This window comes from Lytechinus pictus, chromosome 5, assembly GCF_037042905.1.
Source record: "Lytechinus pictus isolate F3 Inbred chromosome 5, Lp3.0, whole genome shotgun sequence".
Lineage (NCBI taxonomy): Eukaryota > Metazoa > Echinodermata > Echinoidea > Temnopleuroida > Toxopneustidae > Lytechinus > Lytechinus pictus.
Window position 1 is genome coordinate 15,810,650 of NC_087249.1, and position 19,956 is coordinate 15,830,605.

The following is a 19,956-nucleotide window of genomic DNA, read 5'->3' on the forward strand; positions in this document are numbered from 1 at the left end:
TAATCCATTATTATCTAGCAACAATTATTCCATTTTGAATGCTTACACCTACTCCGAAATATAATACCTGACATTCATATTTTTCATAATCTTTTAAACTCCATTTTGGCTACACTGTCCTAAATAATACTATAAGCAATATTTAATGTCTAGTTTAAAGAATTGAAGAAATGACTGTCATGATATTATATTTTGGTAAAGGTGCATCAAATTCATATTAACAAGGTTGCAGCATTCAGAATGGAATAACTGTTGCTTGAAAAAAATGGATTTAGTTATTTTCCGTAAATCCTCTGAAAATTTTAGTTTTATCACTGAGTTTTCCCATTCCTGCAGTTACCACCATCTGAAAGGGATATGACTAGAATATGATTATATGTAGAGAAATAAAAGTCATCATTAAATTTTTGCTCAATGAACAGTGAATAAGTTTGTCTTTACTCCAATGGAAAATTATTTGCATTTTTTTAATGATAGTCAGAGTTTGCATCCGACAATTTTGCTACTGAAACATAATATTTATTTTTTGACAATGGGAGATGTAGGATGTATAAAGCAAGGGCTGTCACAGAAATATACTGAAAAAATCAATTGAAAGAAAATAGAAGGCTAAAATCTATTGTGCACATATGTATATTTTTGATATGGTATGTTATTGAGTCATGGATTTGCAAGTGAATTTCTAAAACAAGTGCAGAGATTTTTGTATATATTTATATTTCTATAATTAGTTGCATGATTAAAGGTACACTTTAAAATATGTCAGAAAAAATAGAGAATAAAAAAAGGAGAGAGGAAACAGAAAGAGATGGTATGGTGAAGCTCAAAATCAAGAGTGATGTGATAAAGTTAAAAAGAAAGGGTAGGAACGGAATATGAATAAAAGACTGAGTAGGAGAATATAAATAAACAATGATTAATCGGGTAAGTAAACAATTTTTTATCAAATCAGAATGCATTAAACTTCAAATGAATGGTCTGAAGTGCAAAGGACTCTTCTTACCTTTTAAGGGGGGGGGGCAATTTTCTGCTCAAAAAAATATATCAGCCCCCTATTTTTTTTTTGGGGGGGGGGTTAAGTTCCTAGTCATAATCCTTTAACTTTTACTTTTATGAGGTCATTTTCTAAAGACCCCCCCCCCCCCCAAAAAAAAAAAAGGAGTAATGTCTCGCTTTAAAAATGCAAAGACCACTGAGGGGCAAAGGCGTAGACTGGTTTGAGCATGGGGAGGTAGAACTAAAAGTGGTATGGGGAGGGGTGCACATCTTGGGGAGGTGGAACTAAGGTTTGGAAAATCAGCTGTTGAAAGTAGAAGGGGTACACATTTCGTTTTGCTTGCCAGTGTTGGAACTCCTCTGCCTCAGCGAAAGGTTTCACATTCACCCAGTGTACCCCCAGCCTATGCCCTTGAGGGGATGCTTATTTTAAGAGTGTTTATCATTTTTATGTTCCTAATAGCCACCGCCTTTAACCTTCTTTATTTTGATGTCAGATTTTAAGGACCAATCCCGCCCCTCCCCCAAAAAACCTAGAAATATTACTGAAGGTGATTAATACCCCCACACTCTGGAGTGAACATTTTAATGCAGAGAAGACATTTAGAAGTTAATATGAATCTTTACCCCAAGATGAACATTTCTTCCAACTTTTATGAGCACTGACTAAAATCAGGGGAAGTAGTTTGATCCACAATGAGTTTTCCTGCATTTCTGGCTATCATATGTGGTTACCATGGCAATGCACTCTCTGACAAATGCACAAAAAAATGGTTCTTGCACATCTTTACCCCAAGGCAAATATGTGTGAGCCAAATTTCATGAGAATTGGTTCAAAACTGATAAAGTAGTTCAAATTGCAAGGTTTTTACCTAAATCTTGCCATATAATATGTTGTTACCATGGCAACACAATTTCTGAAACACACAAAAAAGTGCCTTGTACATCTTTACTTCAATACCAATGCGTGTGCCGAATTTCATGTGAATTGATTGAAAACTGATGAAGCAGTTTGAATTGTAAGTTTTTTCCCAATTTTCACCATATAACATGTTGTTACCATGGCAACGAGATTTCTGAAAGAAACACAAAAGTGTCTTAGACATCTTCACATCAAGAACAATGTGTGTGCCAAATTTCATGAGAATCGGATGAAAACAGAGGAAGTAGTTCTAACTGCAAGATTTTTACCTTATTTTGCCATAATACACTGTTACCATGGCAACACCAATTCCAAAACATGCAAAAATGTGTTTTGCACATCTTTACCCCAAGACCAAAATATGTACATACACACCAACATTCAACCCCCTCCACCAAGTCCTCCGCCACCCTTCGGCTTGTTTAGCATCTGCATTCAGATATTTGGTGCATTGAGATGTGAGGACAAACAGAACATCTGTTCAAAAAGGGTCTGAATTTAAGAACTAAACCAATGCAAAATAATGCACTACTATTGAGTTTTGCACTGGCGCTAGTCTATATATCAGACCAATCTAAACTCATAAATTCTGACATTTTCACCCATTTTTTCACTGTTCCTGCAGCCAGATTTTTTGGAGCATACCCCATTTTTAATTCTTATACATAAACAAAGGTCTGGAGAAAAAATCATGCTTTTGTCCACCGTGTCCACATAATTTCGCTAACAGACCAGACTATACAGGAAAGAATGAAATGTGCTACAGTCCGGTCTACAGTGTGCGCCACAGTTTGTTCACATTAATTGTGAAACACAATGTGAAATCACATACATACTGTTAAATTTGAGCATTCACATAGTCGACCATCATGACCGTGAACACGCTGTGGACAGCCACACTGTCGATGTGTCCATAGTGTGAAAATATCTACACACTGTTGAATGTGTGAAAGCTATAGAGTTAAATATCATCGCTTAAGAAATGTATACATTTTCATTTGTTTACATTATTAAGTGTACAAAAGTAAAAAAAGAAAACATATAAATGATATGCCTAAACATTTGGCTGGTTCAGGAAAAACGCTCCAGTGTTCACACTACAAGTCTTAAATATGTTAAAGAAGATTCTGGAGGGTAGACATGGATGGGGTTAAATTGCTCACCGACCTCCCTGGGTGTAGATTTGTCCATAATGTGGTAAATGTTATCACAACTCTGGCAATGATAGAGTTTGCTATTCTGTTTCTGTCATTGCAGCTATCACTATTGCTTTTGTGTAAGCGAACATGTGTTCAGAATTAAAAAAAATTGTAGAGTGATGGCTGTTGGAACTTTTCTTTTTGTAAGGAAAAATGTGCACTATAATGATGTCTGAGAAGATCGATGTGTGTGGGTGTGGTATGATATGTGCTAGTATGAAGTTAATTGTCCGAAGTATTAGACGTGAAGTATTTATTGTCATTTCCTTTCAAAACTTCCTTATGATATTTTAAAAGAATAGCCGGTCAGAATTGCTCTGCTTCTGATGTATGTTGAAGGCTATGTCACACCGACTACGGGCCAATCAAAACTATCGCGTTATTTGTAATGTCATATTATTGTTTAGATTAGAAACTATCATGTTGGTGTGTCTGGACATTATTATACTCTTAGTTCATTATTAATCATTTGTCTTAACAAGAAAGATCGCAACCGGAGTAATTGAAGCCGTGACACATGCGGGGCCTGAACAAATAATTCCTAGATATGCCTTTACCTCAGTCAAAGAGAAATTCATCCTAAAATGAAAATGTTGCTTTTATAGGAAACGTAGGAAAAGTAAGACAAATAAAAAGTTTGAACAACATCGGACCAAGGTTGGAATCCCCTTAAAATGAACGATATTTGTAACTATTTACGTTCTTTACAATAACCCTGGGTCTATAAGGAAAAAAGGTTTATAAGGAATATTTCCTTGGATGATCGAAGCATTAAGATCAGATACTGATCTCCTGCCCCCAAGTTGACGTACCTGCATCTCTTTGTGTATAACTCGGCCCTTTGGAAGAAAGCATTGGTTTTCGTCTTTTTTAAGTGTCGTGTTTAACCATCTGATGCTTGTTGCAAGATCGTTCGGATCGATCGTAATGAAATTGCTGGCCTGGGCAAAAGAGTTCACTACGTACGCTGTCAGCCATGCACTCCCAGATTCGTCCCTGTCGCCAAACGCAGAGTAGGAACCGCTTTTACGACGGTAGTTTAGCTGCTTCCGGTAACCGAGCTGTAAAGATGAGAGATTGGGGCAGATGCCTGATATACAATGCCTACGCTTGAAGATTTTATTCTGTGATTTCTTTGATTTAAGAACATTTGCTTATGTCATCTTTTATTTACTATCTCTTGTCCTCCCTTTTACCTTTTTTTGTTGCTTTTTTTTTTAATTATTTCTCTTTTCATTCTTCTTCATCTTCCTGTATTCTCCATCTACTTGAGTTTTTTTTTCCTTAGTCCCCTCTGTTTTCATGAATTATGGTTCTGAAATTTCTTGTCTTTGTCATCATATTCGTTTTCTGCATACAAATTCGATTCATTATTGTTCCCTTGCTCGCTTCTTTTTCATCTTTATAGGGACCCCGATGAAGAACAGATTGGCTATTAATAGCCAATCCTAAATATTCATAGGATCGTTAAGTATAGGGATTAAGGTAGTAACAGAAACAAGAAACGCTGCACATACCACCATGTTATTCTTGGCTTTGTTGATTTGTGTTGGATCATCTTGGTTTGTCGCACGTAGGTAAAGGAGAGCATAGATGTTTGGGACAAACCCAATCATGTTCTGCTCCCCGCATCCGTAAGGGATCCTTAAGAGTTGGTCAATGTTCGTCAGACTATTGCCCAGAATGTCCCCTATGCCACATAGGATTAAAAGTGAAAGTACAACTTGTCACAAAAGGTGAATAATATGCCTATTTCGGTATCAAAGAATTGAGTTGATCGCTAATACCAATGGTCCACATAGATACACAACATATCAATGCTGTGCTCCCAATACAAAGAAATCTTCTTCGCTGGAAAGAAAATAAAAATGTGGATAAACTTCATGTTTTTGCGATCCAGTAACCCATACTCCTTTAAAGAAAGTATTTATAAAATACATTTCTAATGCTTTTTTCCAATAATATATACGTTCCCACAATCGCCAAGATTGCAAAAAAATGCATACTAGAAATTAACATGAGATTACACTGTTCAAATAGAGAAATTATGTCACATTCATTGTGATCGTCTTGTCATCTATTCAAAATCCCCGAGTGTCGCCCTTGCAAACAGGTGAGCTAATATAGTCATTTTTGGCAGCATTCTTGTGACCAATTAGGCCCAAAATGCTTTCTGCTGCCAAATGGCTCGATATTTTCCTCCTGGAATGATAAAACTTTATTTACCTGTGACTTGGATAATAACTCTGCCAGACCCCTCAACGTAATGATCCGGAAATCCAATTTCAAATACGTGACGGAATTCCCCATCCTCTTCATCTAAAGGAAAAATGGGCAAAACACATTGTACACTTTTAACAAAATTACCTTTACAAAGCTTACCATCAGTATATCAAACACAAATCCAAAAGGGAATATTCTTTACCAATCAGATGTTTATTCAAAGTTACTCAAATTTCGACGTTATGCGGTTTTCATTAGGAGTTTACTCCTGATGACAGGGAATGTCAAAAATGTGAGTAACTTTGATTGAACATGATTTCGTTAAGTAGAGTGGAACAGTTTCATATCATCCATTAGGTCAATGAAAAATGATTCTAATCCTATCAAAATCGTGCCTTTTTATGATAGAATTCATTATCCATCGTGAGACACTTTCCATGAAATGTTATGACTGTGGTAGGGTTAGTAGATATGACATTTTACCACGTCATATGACTTTAAGAACCCCCCTTAAAAATGTTTCGAATAAAGAAACTTGATTTTAAGAAATACACAATTGCTCAATTCCTATCTTGTTTTAATATTTATCCTAAATATGACTAGCCAGCCCCAAACCAACAATAATTTACCAGGGAATGTTTCATTAAATTGGTTTTCGAAAGTTATAGCCATAATAGGTAAGAGCAATTTTTCTTAGTTTGAAATTGTGAAGTTGATAAAGATGAGATACAAGAGTTCCTCTGACACCATTCATTTCCTGATATGGAAGTTTTGCAGGTTGTACAGTGCATATCTCAGAGTTGAGCCATTTCAAGCTCAATACACATCTCAAAATTCATTTTGCAGGGGCCGCGGAAGCGGGGGGCTGAGGGGGCTTCAGCCCCCCTCCACTTTTTTTTCCAAAAACGTAAAAATGAGCATATGATTGTGATTTTTTGCATGCTCAGCCCCCGCCCACTTTGAAAACCGTTTCGCAGCCCCTGTTTTGGGCGTCTTACTGTTGGTTTGGGGTGGAAGGCCATAACCGCCAAATAATTCATAACATTTACCTGAGGGACAGAAGTACAAGCTCCGAGATTCAGCGACTTCTTCACCTTCAGGCTGTAAGAAAACAAGTAATACTTTTGATAGTAATGGGCTAAGCATGGTAAGGGTGTGTGAGTGAAACATATATTGACTGTGCGAGGGTGCACGAGTGTGAGTGTGAGGGACTTATAGTGCGTGAGCTTGCGTGGGTTCTTGTTTATGTGCGTGATAGAGAGAGAGACAGAGGGAAAGTCCCTTAATTTCATCATGATGGTAGAATGGGTTTGGGCATGAGAGATAAAGGGAGAGTGCGTGTGTGCTCGTATGTGCGTGAGAGCCGATAGAGAGCTGATAGAGAGCTGAGATAAAGCGCGTGGATGTGCGGTTGTTTGTGTGTGACAGAGAGGGATATAAGTGTGTAGGTTTGCGTGTGTGTTGTGTGTACAAGATTCGATTCCCGGCACGGCCCTTGACTATGGCAATTTCATCCACATTGCTCTTTTATCTAATTGCATCAATTAAACGAAAATGCTTCATGCATCATTAAAACCAACGTGTGCACGTATTAAAAAAGTAAAATAAAGTGTGTGTGTGTGTGTAAAAGAATGAGTGCGTGAGTTTGCGTGGGAGCTCATTTGTGTATGTTAGATAGAGAAAGAGAGAACAGCCCGAGTTTTCCCTGAGGGTGTGCATGGTGTGTGCGTGTTGTAACCTAGGTGCGCATATGTGTGTGGAGATTTAAAACAAAAGAGAGTTAAAAATTTTTCGCTTCGCTCGCTCGTTTACATTTTTATACAGGGAAGCAGTAGGATTCATGAAGCAAAATGATCAATTATTTGAAATGGTCATGTCTTTTGAAAGCGAAATCACATTTCTTCTTATTGAAGAATATTTAAGTGTAATAGATAACGTATCCCTGCTTGTTTATATCCTACCGTATATTTTTGCAAATTTACAGTTCTTTCATCAATTACGATGTCATTGCCTAAAAGATATCTAAAACAGCATGCAAGGCGAATTAAAAGTGTATATATTATACTTTATACACTATTTGATTTCTCATTTATGTCGTTGTTTTGTTTGTAGCAGCATAAATCAAATGCACTTTCTGCGTTCCTCTTACTGCTTATTTCTGTTTTGCATTCAAAAATAAAAAAATATGCCGGAAAGGGGGACAGTATTTTCCCATGCACCTTGATCTTTTCTTGCAAGACCACAGAAAGGCTACAATTAACACATTCATTGATAAAATATATCTTATTGTTTCACGTATTGGCTTCGTGCAATAACGAAACAAATCTGAGAGTTAATGGGGTTTTTGCCACTCAAATGTTTATTCAAAGTAACTCAAATTTTCGACGTTCCCTACGACTTCATCAGGAGTAAAATTTGAGTAACTTTGAATAAACATTTGAGTGGCCAAAGAACTAACTGGTTTTTTTTATATACATGTCGTTTTCTAAATCACGGTACGATACTCTCTGTAAAATCTGGATTGCAAATGACAAGAAAGTACAAAAGATGTGACAACTGGTACGTGTTTTTTTTTGTTCGAACGCATGCAACGTTCCAGTTTCTGAACATTGTTGTCCAGATGGGCCCAATCAATAGAACGTTTTAATAAGCACGTTAAACGGTGCTTTGACAGAAACATAAGGTAAACTCATTATCTGTGACGTCACGAAAATAATGATGACCAATGTAAAAAACAATAAAATAAAATAAAACAAGGAGCTAGGTAGTTATATTCTAGTACACCCAGCCTCCTAAAAAGGAAAACAAACAGCCTACAATCAAAGATAATATAAAGACATTGTAAACAAAATTTAGAAAATGTACAAAATGCAGAAACTATATTTTTGAAATAAGATTAACTTGCTTCCCCTTACCTCTACAAGAAGTGGTTTACGAAGTCCATCGCTGTGTGTTACATTGAATTCAATTGGTTGCAGCTCGGTGCAGATAGACTGGTCATATTCCACTACCACAGTCGCTGATAGAAAGATAAATTTGAGCAGAGTGCAGAATTGATAACCAGGGAGTAGAATTATATGTAGTTTGTTTCACTACATATGTTTGTAGGTATAATAATGATAATAATAATAATACAAATAATAATAGTAATACCATAATAATGATAATAATTATGATACAAATAATTACCATAATACTACTAATAATAGTAATAATATGTTTCTTACAGATTTACAGGCAACGTGATCGCGGCAAACATTACGGGCTTAGCTGTGAATGCAAGTTTGCGTTTGGTTGTTTTATGTATAACCCGTTTTGCTCTATTAATTTCAAATGCCGATGCGTATCTCAAATGCAACGCGCAATTCATGTGCGGAAATCCCAGGGGGGACGTGTCCCCCCTACTCAAAATTGTAGGGGGACACAATATCAAATACCCCCTCTACTATTTTTGGTCTTTTATGATGGTAAGAAATACATCATTCAAAATCGAAATAAAACTGGTATTTAGGACGAGATGACCTTACTTTTGGGATGATAACCTTTCTTTTTTTTTCTTTTTTTTGCTTGTCAAATTTTCCACCCCCTTGTCCCTCCTACCTTTTGGGAGAGATTTCCGCCCCTGGCGCAATCTAATTGATCAATACCTGATCAATACTCAATAGTGCGCAACCTCTTTGCAGAATCTGACCAAACTGGTTATGCCTTTTATACCGCACGCAATTTAGGCATTTAACATGTTTAAGTGCGACTCGTAAGTAATACTTAAATCTTTGTGAAACATCCCCGGAATAGGTATGTTTTCACAAAGAGCATGCCACATATGAAAAACTGGTGAATTCAAATGCAACATGTAAAGCTATTCTGCTTACTCTCAAGATCTACATCTCCCAGTTTTGTGGGCTTAATGTTATATATCACCGGACTGGGTGCCGAGGTGCATACACAGGAATATTGGACGTTGGAGCCATCCGTGATCTCGAAGTCATCAGACCGAGTCACAGTTACCTTAACCTTTATTATAGAGTAAATACAATCAAATATGAATGTTAAGTTTACTTTGACGTCGTTGAACGAATATCGGCAATGAAGGTTTCATGAAATCGAAGATAAATGGCAAGTTAAAACTGACTTCATTGAACAAAAATCGTAATGAAGGTTGTGTAAGTCATAAAAATCATGAAATAATATCAATTTCATGATTTTTATACATGATTTTTTTAACGTCCCACAACGCCGTTTAATATATTAACCTTACAATTGTTTAACAGTTACCATTATTTAGTGAGGAATGAATGTCATAATTTAAGCTTTGCTGTTTAAGGTTTTAAACACTTGTTCAAACATTTTAAACTACGTTCCATGCTAGCCGCTCCCAAGTATTCTTGGTGCACAAAATGCCACCATTCTCCCTGCTAGGCGGCGAATTTACTTACCGGCAAGCAATTGTTCAGGTAGTTGAAGACAGTGACTTGGAATTCAAGCTCCTCGCCTCGTATGACGGAGTATGGAAGAACATAATCAGCGAAAAACGGCTTGAAGGCTGTCACTGAAAAGGGACTGGAGACTCCAAAACCAGTTTCTGGAGAGATACAGAACCCGCTACCTTCCCATCGTGTTATGGTATCAGGAACAGTTACGGTTGGAGATTCCCTTCAATCATGGTAAAATTGCCAGAAACCAAGATAAATTACATGTACACAAATCCACCTCTTTGTCAGACTATAATGCGAATACTACTACTGCTTCTAATACTAACTTCTTCAACAACTACTGTCACATTACTCAATTATAATTTATGTACATGTACTCCTAAACAGTGGTGCTGGAACGTATTGCGTTAACCATGTTGTGACCCATACACCCTTTTTTTTCAGTTCACTTCGTGTTGGCGCCACGACTCGTCCGCCTCTTTGTACTACCTCATGAACAGGGGCCGTGGAAGCAGGGGGCTGGGGGGGGGGGCTTCATATGATTGTGATTTTTTGCAACGTCAGCCCCTCACTTTTGGCTCAGCCCCCCCCCCCCCCCACTCTGAAAACTGTTCCGCGGCCCCTGATGAACACCGCTAATCTACTACTACTATTACTACTCCTGCTGCTGCTGCTACTACTACTTCTATTACCATACTACCACTATTATACTACTACTACTACTACTATTAATACTACTACTAATTATAATAATACAACTAATGATACTATAACTGCTAATATTACTTTACTACTTATACTATTACTACTACTTCTATATACCTTTCCTACTACTACTGCTGTTGTTGCTACTACTGCTATTACTACTATTATTACTACTACGGCTATTATTACTATACTACTTATATTACTACTACTACTATTATTTATGCTGCTATTATATACTACTATGTGTTCTTCTTTTCTTCTTCTTCTTTTACACCACCATCATGATATCCATTACAACTACCACTAATTATACTTCTGCATGTATGGCATGGGTAAAAAAATCGATTCGACCTTGGCTTATACATAGTAGTAGAACCGTCTATCATGAGACGGTTGGTGTCCCTTGATGACCACACCCTGAGTATTAATATGACACACTTTTGGGTATAAATATGACACAAAAGAGTGTAAAAATATCATAACAATGTGAGGTGATGTACGGTAAGACACAAGGGTGTTGAAACAGTACCACAAATTTGCGTGATCCGCTATGAACATCGGCCTACACTACATCATTTGTTTTACTGAAAATGGTAAGGCCTCCAGTACGTTACAATGCCCTCTCCAAAGATAAAAGTACGATAACGGTCTTGAAGAAAATTTTCAAATATAAACATGGCTTTTAATCAAGATAAATAGCACAATGTCTTACTCTGAAGGTTGTAAATACCAAAGCCAGGTTTCTGGAAAATACGTGCGAATTGCTGGACCAGCAGACAAGGCTGCAGAAGCAAAAGCTACTGCAGAGTCGGCTTGAGCAAATGCGAATTGCGCGGACCGGTAATATGCTGTATGTAGAAAGAAAAACACAATATGCGTATGATGTCAATGAAAAAAAAAGGTCTGATAACGACTTATCCATACTATCACATTATGCGCTTTATTTTATTATGATTTAGGAGATAGAGATCGAAGTGAATGTCATGCTTTACGTTGAACTACAGGACCAATATTTTCCTTTCCTTGGGTGAGCTTTCATTGCTCATAAGTTGGCTAGGAGTCGGTGATCAAAGTACGAATGCCTAGAAATTTATATTGTTGGACGCCTCCCTTGGGTTATTTTATAACTTAAATAACGTTTCTTACGAAATGGTTCCGGTTGCACACATGGACTAGTCTCAATCTGAATATTTGACATCCGTACAAGACCAAGTTGCTGAAACACAGAATAAAAAAAGGGGGTGGGGAATTGGAATTACCAAGCGATGTTGCCATCTCATTCACAAAGTCAAATTAGCCAATTTCATAGAGAAAAGTTTCCTAAACTGTTTTTGAATTGAAACACGAAGTTTAGGATAATATGGATATCATTATATTCAACTAATTATATGATAAATTATCGTAAAGACGATGCGTGGCATTCCATAGACGTGTGGACTAAATAACTGTTTAAACTTTTGGGTTTCAGAATACCCCCCAGAAGTGTTATTTTTTTGGAAGTGGTGGAATTCAACAATGCCATCCTTTTTCTGATATATTTTTATTTTCCTATTGCTCATTTATAATATGTATGTGTAATCTTAACTACTGTATGTGTTTTTGTATTGATTATCTGCTATAATGACCAATGAGTATTTCACCATACACTTATTTTTCATCAAAATTGAAATAAATAAATGGACATAATGAAATTGAACTGTGACATTTCACTGACCTCGAATTCCTTCGTGACATCAGCATGGCGCGGATAAGGATCCCTTTGGTAAGGTGAGGGGAAAAATGGAAACGCCACCTGCCGCTTCTTACGAGCTACCGCGATAAATTCTTCTTCTTGAAGTGCTACCTGCGGTTCCGCCAGACGTATCGGTTGCGGCAATGGTTCTGGTTCGCCTGTATTCTCGTTAACAATAGTAGGATTGTCCAAGCAAGGTGGATTCTGGTTGTCACCAGGGCTCAACTGGAATGTATTTAGAAAACTAACTACCTGTTCACGAAAAAAATGAAATTGCCCAAATTAACTGGGGGTAATTTAAATATGCGAGTGTTGGTTCATTTCAATCATTCTGGATATTAGTGCATTTTCGCAATTAATACGCAGACGCTTTATACAACGCACCAATTCGTTTGAAAATGCAAGTCATGTCACAAATAATGGACAGCTGAGAGGTTTTGACGAAAGTCGCTGGGACAAAAGGTCGTCCGAAGATTCGGACGGGAAGAAAAATTGCAAATGTGTCGTTTAATTAATTAATTTATTTATTCATTCATTTATTTTTGCAAATCTTTATCCAGAGTAGCCTGTTCAGCTTTATACAAAAATATGTCAAATTTCACAATAAATACAATCAAAATGTTCATAAAAAAATCGCTGGTCTTCCACAGGGCTCTGCATTGTTATCTACATTCATGAAACACTTAATTCATAACATCAGATCACCGGTCAATAAAAACATTTCATTATAATAATCATCACAACAAAATAAAAGAAAACAAAATTGACATTATACATATCAAAGTAAGACTCAGAATGAGAAAAGAAAAAGAAAATGATATGTGAGAGAGGGGGAGAGAAATACAGAGAGAGAGAGAGAGAGACAGAGAGGGGGAATATGAGATGTATGGAGAGAGAGGTGAGGAGTGAAGAAAATATGTGTTGTCTGACCAGGGATATGCCCAATGAACCAGAGTCCAAGACGACACCCCTGTTTTGATTCACTGATTTTCAATTTTGTCATTGAAGGGCTTTTTACGAAAAATTATCAGCGTTATAGAAAACGTGTGCGCAGTGAGTGCGAAAATGCACTATCAGTTTTCTGGAATAAAAATCTAGATTTATCGACATTTATTTATAATGGGCATTCATATGCTGTGTCCATGCGTACGTACACACAATGAACGTGATGATTAAAATACTTACTTAAAGGACAAGTCCACCCCAACAAAAAGTTGATTTGAAAAAAAGGAGAAAAATCCAACAAGCAAAATGCTGAAAATTACATAAAAATCGGGTGTAAAATAAGAAAGTTATGACATTTTAAAGTTTCGCTTAATTTCACAAAACAGTTATATGCACATCCTGGTCGGTGTGCAAATTGGCAGACTGATGACGTCACCCACTCACTATTTTTTTGTATTTTATTATATGAAATATGAAATATTCTAATTTTCTCTTCCTTGTCAAGTGAAACAAAGTTTATTTTCTCCCTGAACATGTGCAATTACCATTATTTTAACAGTTTATGGTTAGGTTAATTTGGTCCTTATTGTCAAATCTGTAAAATTTGAGATATTGTATTATTCAAACAATAAAAAACAAAAGAAATAGTGAGTGATGGACATCATCGACTCTCTTATTTGCATATCGCTGAGTTGCGCATTGAACTGTTTTGTGAAAAATAAGCGAAACTTAAAAATGTCATAACTTTCTTATTTTACATCCGATTTCGATGAAATTTGCAGCGTTATGTTTGTTTGATTTTTCTCTATCGATTCGAATCAACAATTTTCTGGGGTGGACTTGACCTTTAACCTACATTTCCTTCACTCGGTAGCACAATTCGTCACCTTCCCGAAGAAAAGCCGTTATCGACATTTTTTTATTAAAAACATATTTTTTAATCGTTTTTATTGCTGAAATAGAAAACGCATGTCATGAAATTTCTTTTGGTATTCTCAAACCTATAAGTGACGTCAATATGACGTAATAAGCAAAAACTTTCAAACAAATTTTACGCACATAGAAGCGTCTTTTCTCTGGGAACTGGGCTACGCATTTCGTTCCTGGAAAAAGACAAATCTTCGTTTAACGTGCTTACGCGCATAGACCGATTCGCGCTATCGGGAAAAGGGCGTACGGTATTCATGCTTAAGATTAGAAAGCGTTTAGAGTGTTTTACATAAAATCACAAAATACCAATGAAGAAAAAAATGCTTTGTCAGAAAGTTTGAGAATTAGGACTGAAAATGATACACTAGCTGCCAAGAGCACAAAAATAAGGTCAAAACATAACACGCGTTTTCTCGAAAATAGCACGTGCGCATTAGATCCCTTCTTGCGGGACACCGAGGATAGCAACAGATAAGACAGTGTTTCTTGAGAAATAACGTTTAGATACCTTGGAATAACTGGACATCAGGTGATAATTATTGCTAGTCCCACTCCTATCGGAAGGCTACATAAGTATGAGTTAAGTAAGATGGCCAGCAGCAGCGATAATACTTTTCACTTTGCAATTAGTCTAATTAAGATACATTTCGAGTAGATAAGAGCGAAGCTGCAAGTAAACAAAAGATTAAATAGTAGACCTTGATTAAAACTCACCTTAAACACGTTAAAGCAAACTTTGTATATTCGATGGAATTACGGTATTTCAAGTATCCGAAAAAGTCACGGTAGAGTTTTCAAAGTTGAATCTGAACTCATGTGATAAGTCTTAACCACCACCCAACACACATACCCTAAACACCCCCCCCCCCCCACAAACACACACAAATCCCTCGCATACACACACAGTGTAGGGCACAATTTGTCTTACATCAGACGTCTGAATTTGGTTGTTGCCTCCCAGGAGATGCACGCTTTGATCAACCACTCCGACCGCGCAAAGTGAGCCAGGGGATGCGACGATCTCGATGCTTGTCTCCGCGCCTGGTTCCAGTTGAGCATTCTGCCCGTCAGCGACCTGGATATGGACCTAGAATCCAAGGAAACAGAGAGAAGAGATCCACATGATGCAAGCTGATTCAGGGCTATAAGATTGACCCAAGGCCCCCATAGGCCGTGGCTGGGGATGACCATTTTTTCTGGTCTTGGTGATGCCTGTCTCATTGGCCCTTCCTTTTTAATAAGATATAGAAATGGCACTTGTGGAAAAATAAACCTACAAATATTGAAACTGACGTTTAAGCGATTGTCGCAAAAACAATATTACTTTGACATAATAATCATGTTCATAAAAACCTACAGTTCTAACTTCTTTGAATTACGGGTATTCAACTGAGGCGAATTTCAAATCGAAAGGGTGTGAAACAACGACATTCTCTTAAAAAGGTGACACAATAATTGGACCACCCCTCCAAATGCCTTTTGTTTACCTCATTCTCAAACGCAGACTCGCTACGGATTTCTATACTATCCGCTATCATCTCGCCGTTCTCAAGACAGTAGACCAGGAGATTGAGGAGTGGAGTCATTGACGTCGTAAGCTTTAGGCTGACGTCGTAAATGATCCCGATCTCTTGTTCTCGAAGTGCGGCTTTGTATTTGATATCATCCTGTCTGAGGATGTGGCCCCGGGACACAGCCTGAAATTACAAAGTAACATCAATATACAATTCTACACCATAGCGTGTCATAAGTTCAACATGTTTAATGACATTCTTGATATCTTAAGATCAGGTTTTCAGAGGGTGGAACATATTTTCCCTAAAATATACACGATATGATTATAATATTAACCCTCCACATGTAAGCCAGTGTTTCCTGTTTATCACATTCCTTTTCAAACTTGGTTTTAAACTTCCTTTAACTTTCCAAAGATTTTTTTAATAAGACATAAAAATGTGCGTTACATTTCTTACCATTTAATATTTCGGTAAATCGTACAATATGTAATTACACAAAGAAATAACATATCCTGGCCCTTTTGGTAAATCATGACCTGTAATTATAGAATTCTCATCTCTTTGTACTTTGGAAATACAAAATAATTATCCTTAAATGATCTTCAGCAAAAAAACTATATATGTATAAGTGCAATGTGAAATTAAAAAGACAAACACTTTTAACACATTAATTTTGTCGTCATTTAAAACACCAACTTAGTTGCATTTGGGATTTGAAGGATAGATCGAATTTAACAGTTTATAACTGAATCGTGTAATTTTTAAGGTATATATTTCCAAAAAAAATTATTCTAATTCAAAGAAACTGGCAATGGAAAAGGTTTACACTAATCAAAAATCGCAATGGATGGTTCCTCGGAACCCTCTGGACACAATATGATAAAATCTTTCTTTTACATAGAGGATTGATTAATTTTGTTCTTAAATGAAATTAATTATCTTGAAATCAAGTAAATAATTTCTCTCGATCATAATTTTACACCAATAAACATGAAATGGCCATTTTGTTTACGGATTTAGCATATCGTCCATTAAACAAAAGCTGAAAGGGATAGAGAGAGACTTATTCAAAACATGTAGTGCTATTCTGGGATGTCAGATCTATTAAACGGTACTTCAAATGCTCACCAAAATCTGAGGGCCATCAGAGCAACTGGTCACGTGGACTGGGAGGTTTATGACGTCACCCGCTTTCCAACCTTTTCCGGAGTAGATTACAGGCTCGATAACCAGATAGTTGTCGGTAGGGGAATACAAAGGACTGAGCGAGAGGTAATCGATTGGTCTGTTCAGGGTGGGGGAACCAGGGCTAGATGATGCCTGCTCTTGGTATTCCTCAGCTGTCACCTGGAAGAAGGTATATGAATCCGTTATTACATGCTTAATGAAAGATTGTTGATTCTATTTTTTTTTTTGGGGGGGGGTTGTTATAGATATGTTTTTTTTTATCAAGATTGATATGTATAAAGAAAAGGGACCCAAGGATTCATCTTTGAATTATAGATCGATTTCAGTTGTGTGCCATTTGCCAAAATTATGGAGAAATTAGTTCAAAAATGTCTTAACTCTTATTTAATTGACAATGATTTGATAACTTCTGATCAGTGATTTTGTAAAACATCGTTTTACAGTAATATTTTTGCTGATGATGTTATGTGTACATTTCTGATTGTAGGTTATGTAACATTCAATGCGATTTACAGGTATGTTTACATGAAATTGATAAGTGGTATAATGATTATTGTTGAAGATTTACATTACTAAAACAAGTATTATGCTTGTTCTGTTTGGAGAATTGTTGATTGAAAAACAGGGAGCTTATGAGACTGCAAAGACGAGCGGCACGTATAGTAATAAAGGAATACGATATTTTCTATTAGTTGTACACATTTAATGAGGAAACTGAAAAGGCAATCTTTTTATACGAGGAGGGATTATTTCTTTTGTATTTTAGCTTACCAATATATATATGGTCTTGCACCTAGATACAACTCTAGTGTATTGAAGCATTTATTGATATACATGGAATGTATACACGAAATGCTGATTCACTGAATGACGTATTACCTGAGCCAAATGTTGAATGTTTCAACCAATTCTTTAACATATATTATAATGGAATAAAGACATAGAACTCCTTGCCAAATTAACTCCAGAATATTTCAAACCTCCTACCTTTCAAGAGGTCGTAGAAAACAAGTATTTTAAATGGACAGTAGAATGATATTTTATCCATATTTTATCTTGCAATTGTAGTTAATTCTGTATTATGCTGTTGCACTCTCTCACTCTCTACTTCTATTATACTTCACCACACTATCTCTAACCCTCTCCACTTCGATTATTTATTTTATCCTAAATTTTTATGAATCCTTCGATTCTATCCTCCTGCTCTTTCTATTTTCTTGCAACTTCTATAATTGTAAATTAAGTCCACCCAGTATGTAAACTTAATTTTGTATGCACTTTTACAGTTGTTTGATATTTTTAATATTACAGGACCGTGTTGAAAAACAGTGTATTTCATCTGAACATTATCCTGTATGTTTTGATATAATAAACAAATAAATATTCTGATGTAATTATTTTTGTTTATTTTGTAAGAATCAATTGAGGCTTTGATTTGAATATATAAATGTCATTATTGTTATTTTCATCATCTGATCATAGATAAATCAGAAGGCAAAATGGCTCTACGACTCTTCTGCAACAAAACGGATCGCAGTCGCAGCGCGTTGCAGGTTTACGCATACTCTGCGATTTTGTTGCAATCAGATCGCGCCGCATAGTGTGCGCTGGGCTTTAGGCCTGAACTAAACACCTTGGACAGAAGATTGTAGGATAAAAGTTTAATTCTTCTACACTCTATTAAATGATCGGAAAAGGATAAACTTTTATGAATAAGTTCCGAAGGATAAAAGTAATTTTGATTACTCCTCAAATGATAATCGATATTAACACAATTAACTATCATGAGAATGAAATTAGGTGACTTACAGTGCAAGACAAGGAGTCTTCGCTGTCGAAAGTCGGGAAAGTTTCTTGTAAGGGTAAGACGAATTCTGCGAATCCATCGTCATTGGAGGAAGCCTGTGCTGTGGAGGACAATCCTTTGCATTCAATTACGACCGCCTCGCCGCTTCTTGGAGATCCGTCAGGATTTGTTACTTTGACCTGCCAAGAAAAAAAATAACAGTACAGGGGCCCGTTTCTCAACACCGTCATAAGTCTAACTTCTTGACTAAATCGGAGATAGTGAGCTACTTGTCCGCTAACCGTTTCACGAAGCCCTCTTTACCAAGATCGGGTACAACAACCTCACTAAATATTTATGACACCTCCGAACCTGTCATAACTTCTTTCTTCATGACGTATGGCATCACGTGGGTAGACTATGACATGCGAAAGTGCCTAGATATTTTAAAATTATAATCTTACGTAATCAATCATAGAGGTTGAAATTACATCACAAAACAAGTGGGTTAATGCATTCAATGATAATTGTAATACAAAGAAACTATAACAACTGTTGGTAAACGCCACAGAACCATTCATTTTGAAATAGTAAAATGATTTAATCGATAAAGATTCTACCACGTCAGGCCATCCATAACTGAACTCGTATTTGCTGTTTTCAGACCCCTATAAACAGTTGGATAAATTCTATCTCTAATTTATGCATATAATTTGTCCAATATCGTATCTTTCGGTATCAATGATTAAAAATATTTCGTTAAACTATATTTTGATGACGTTTGGAATCGTAAAAGTCCGTATAATTATCATCATTTTACAGAGAAAACCGTTATGGTTTACTTTCGTAAACTATTAAAATTGGGTATCCCGGGGGTACCCATCTCAACGTCCACAAGTGATTTTTTAGTCATGAAATGAAGTATTCATAATTTAATTTTCTCTGCAATTGAATGATCCAGTCTTCATGGTCTAAGTATGTATGATGCATAATTCACCTGTGCTATTATTTTGAAAAGATTTATTTCCCAATTCATCATAATATTTTCAACTTTGTCATAATTATTCTTTTGGAAAATTATGCTCTGTTGTGACTAAGGCTACGTCTCGTCTGCTCTTTTTACCGATAGTATATCGATATCAAGGTATTCTAGTTAGGAAGCCTTTCGAGAAACAGGTTTAGTAAGATTGGAACTAACTCCGTGGTTGGTGGATAAAGATATGACTAACTTGTCCATGTGTTGAGAAACGGGCCCCAGGATCCATCTGATTCCATAAGTGAATCGACATAATAGTTTATCATCGCAAGAAATTCGAGGGGTGAGGACACATTATCCCAACCCTTGGAAACCCGTATTGCGTCAACATTTACCATATA

General features: G+C 36.4%; 1 protein-coding gene across 1 annotated transcript in view; it reads right to left on the reverse strand.

Moving 5' to 3' along the window:
• LOC129262365 (ovostatin-like) overlaps window positions 1-19,956 on the reverse strand; it is a 39,818-nt gene that overhangs the window by 10,498 nt on the left and 9,364 nt on the right. Inside the window, exons 11-24 of the mRNA XM_064099885.1 lie at window positions 18,603-18,779; window positions 16,734-16,952; window positions 15,576-15,785; window positions 15,017-15,175; window positions 12,196-12,465; window positions 11,628-11,697; window positions 11,194-11,329; window positions 9,777-9,993; window positions 9,213-9,354; window positions 8,256-8,359; window positions 6,390-6,441; window positions 5,344-5,436; window positions 4,635-4,807; window positions 3,930-4,178 (exon numbers count right to left, since the gene is read on the reverse strand). Coding sequence (XP_063955955.1) covers window positions 3,930-4,178; window positions 4,635-4,807; window positions 5,344-5,436; window positions 6,390-6,441; window positions 8,256-8,359; window positions 9,213-9,354; window positions 9,777-9,993; window positions 11,194-11,329; window positions 11,628-11,697; window positions 12,196-12,465; window positions 15,017-15,175; window positions 15,576-15,785; window positions 16,734-16,952; window positions 18,603-18,779 — 2,271 coding nt within the window. The remainder of the gene's footprint in view (window positions 1-3,929; window positions 4,179-4,634; window positions 4,808-5,343; window positions 5,437-6,389; window positions 6,442-8,255; window positions 8,360-9,212; window positions 9,355-9,776; window positions 9,994-11,193; window positions 11,330-11,627; window positions 11,698-12,195; window positions 12,466-15,016; window positions 15,176-15,575; window positions 15,786-16,733; window positions 16,953-18,602; window positions 18,780-19,956) is intronic.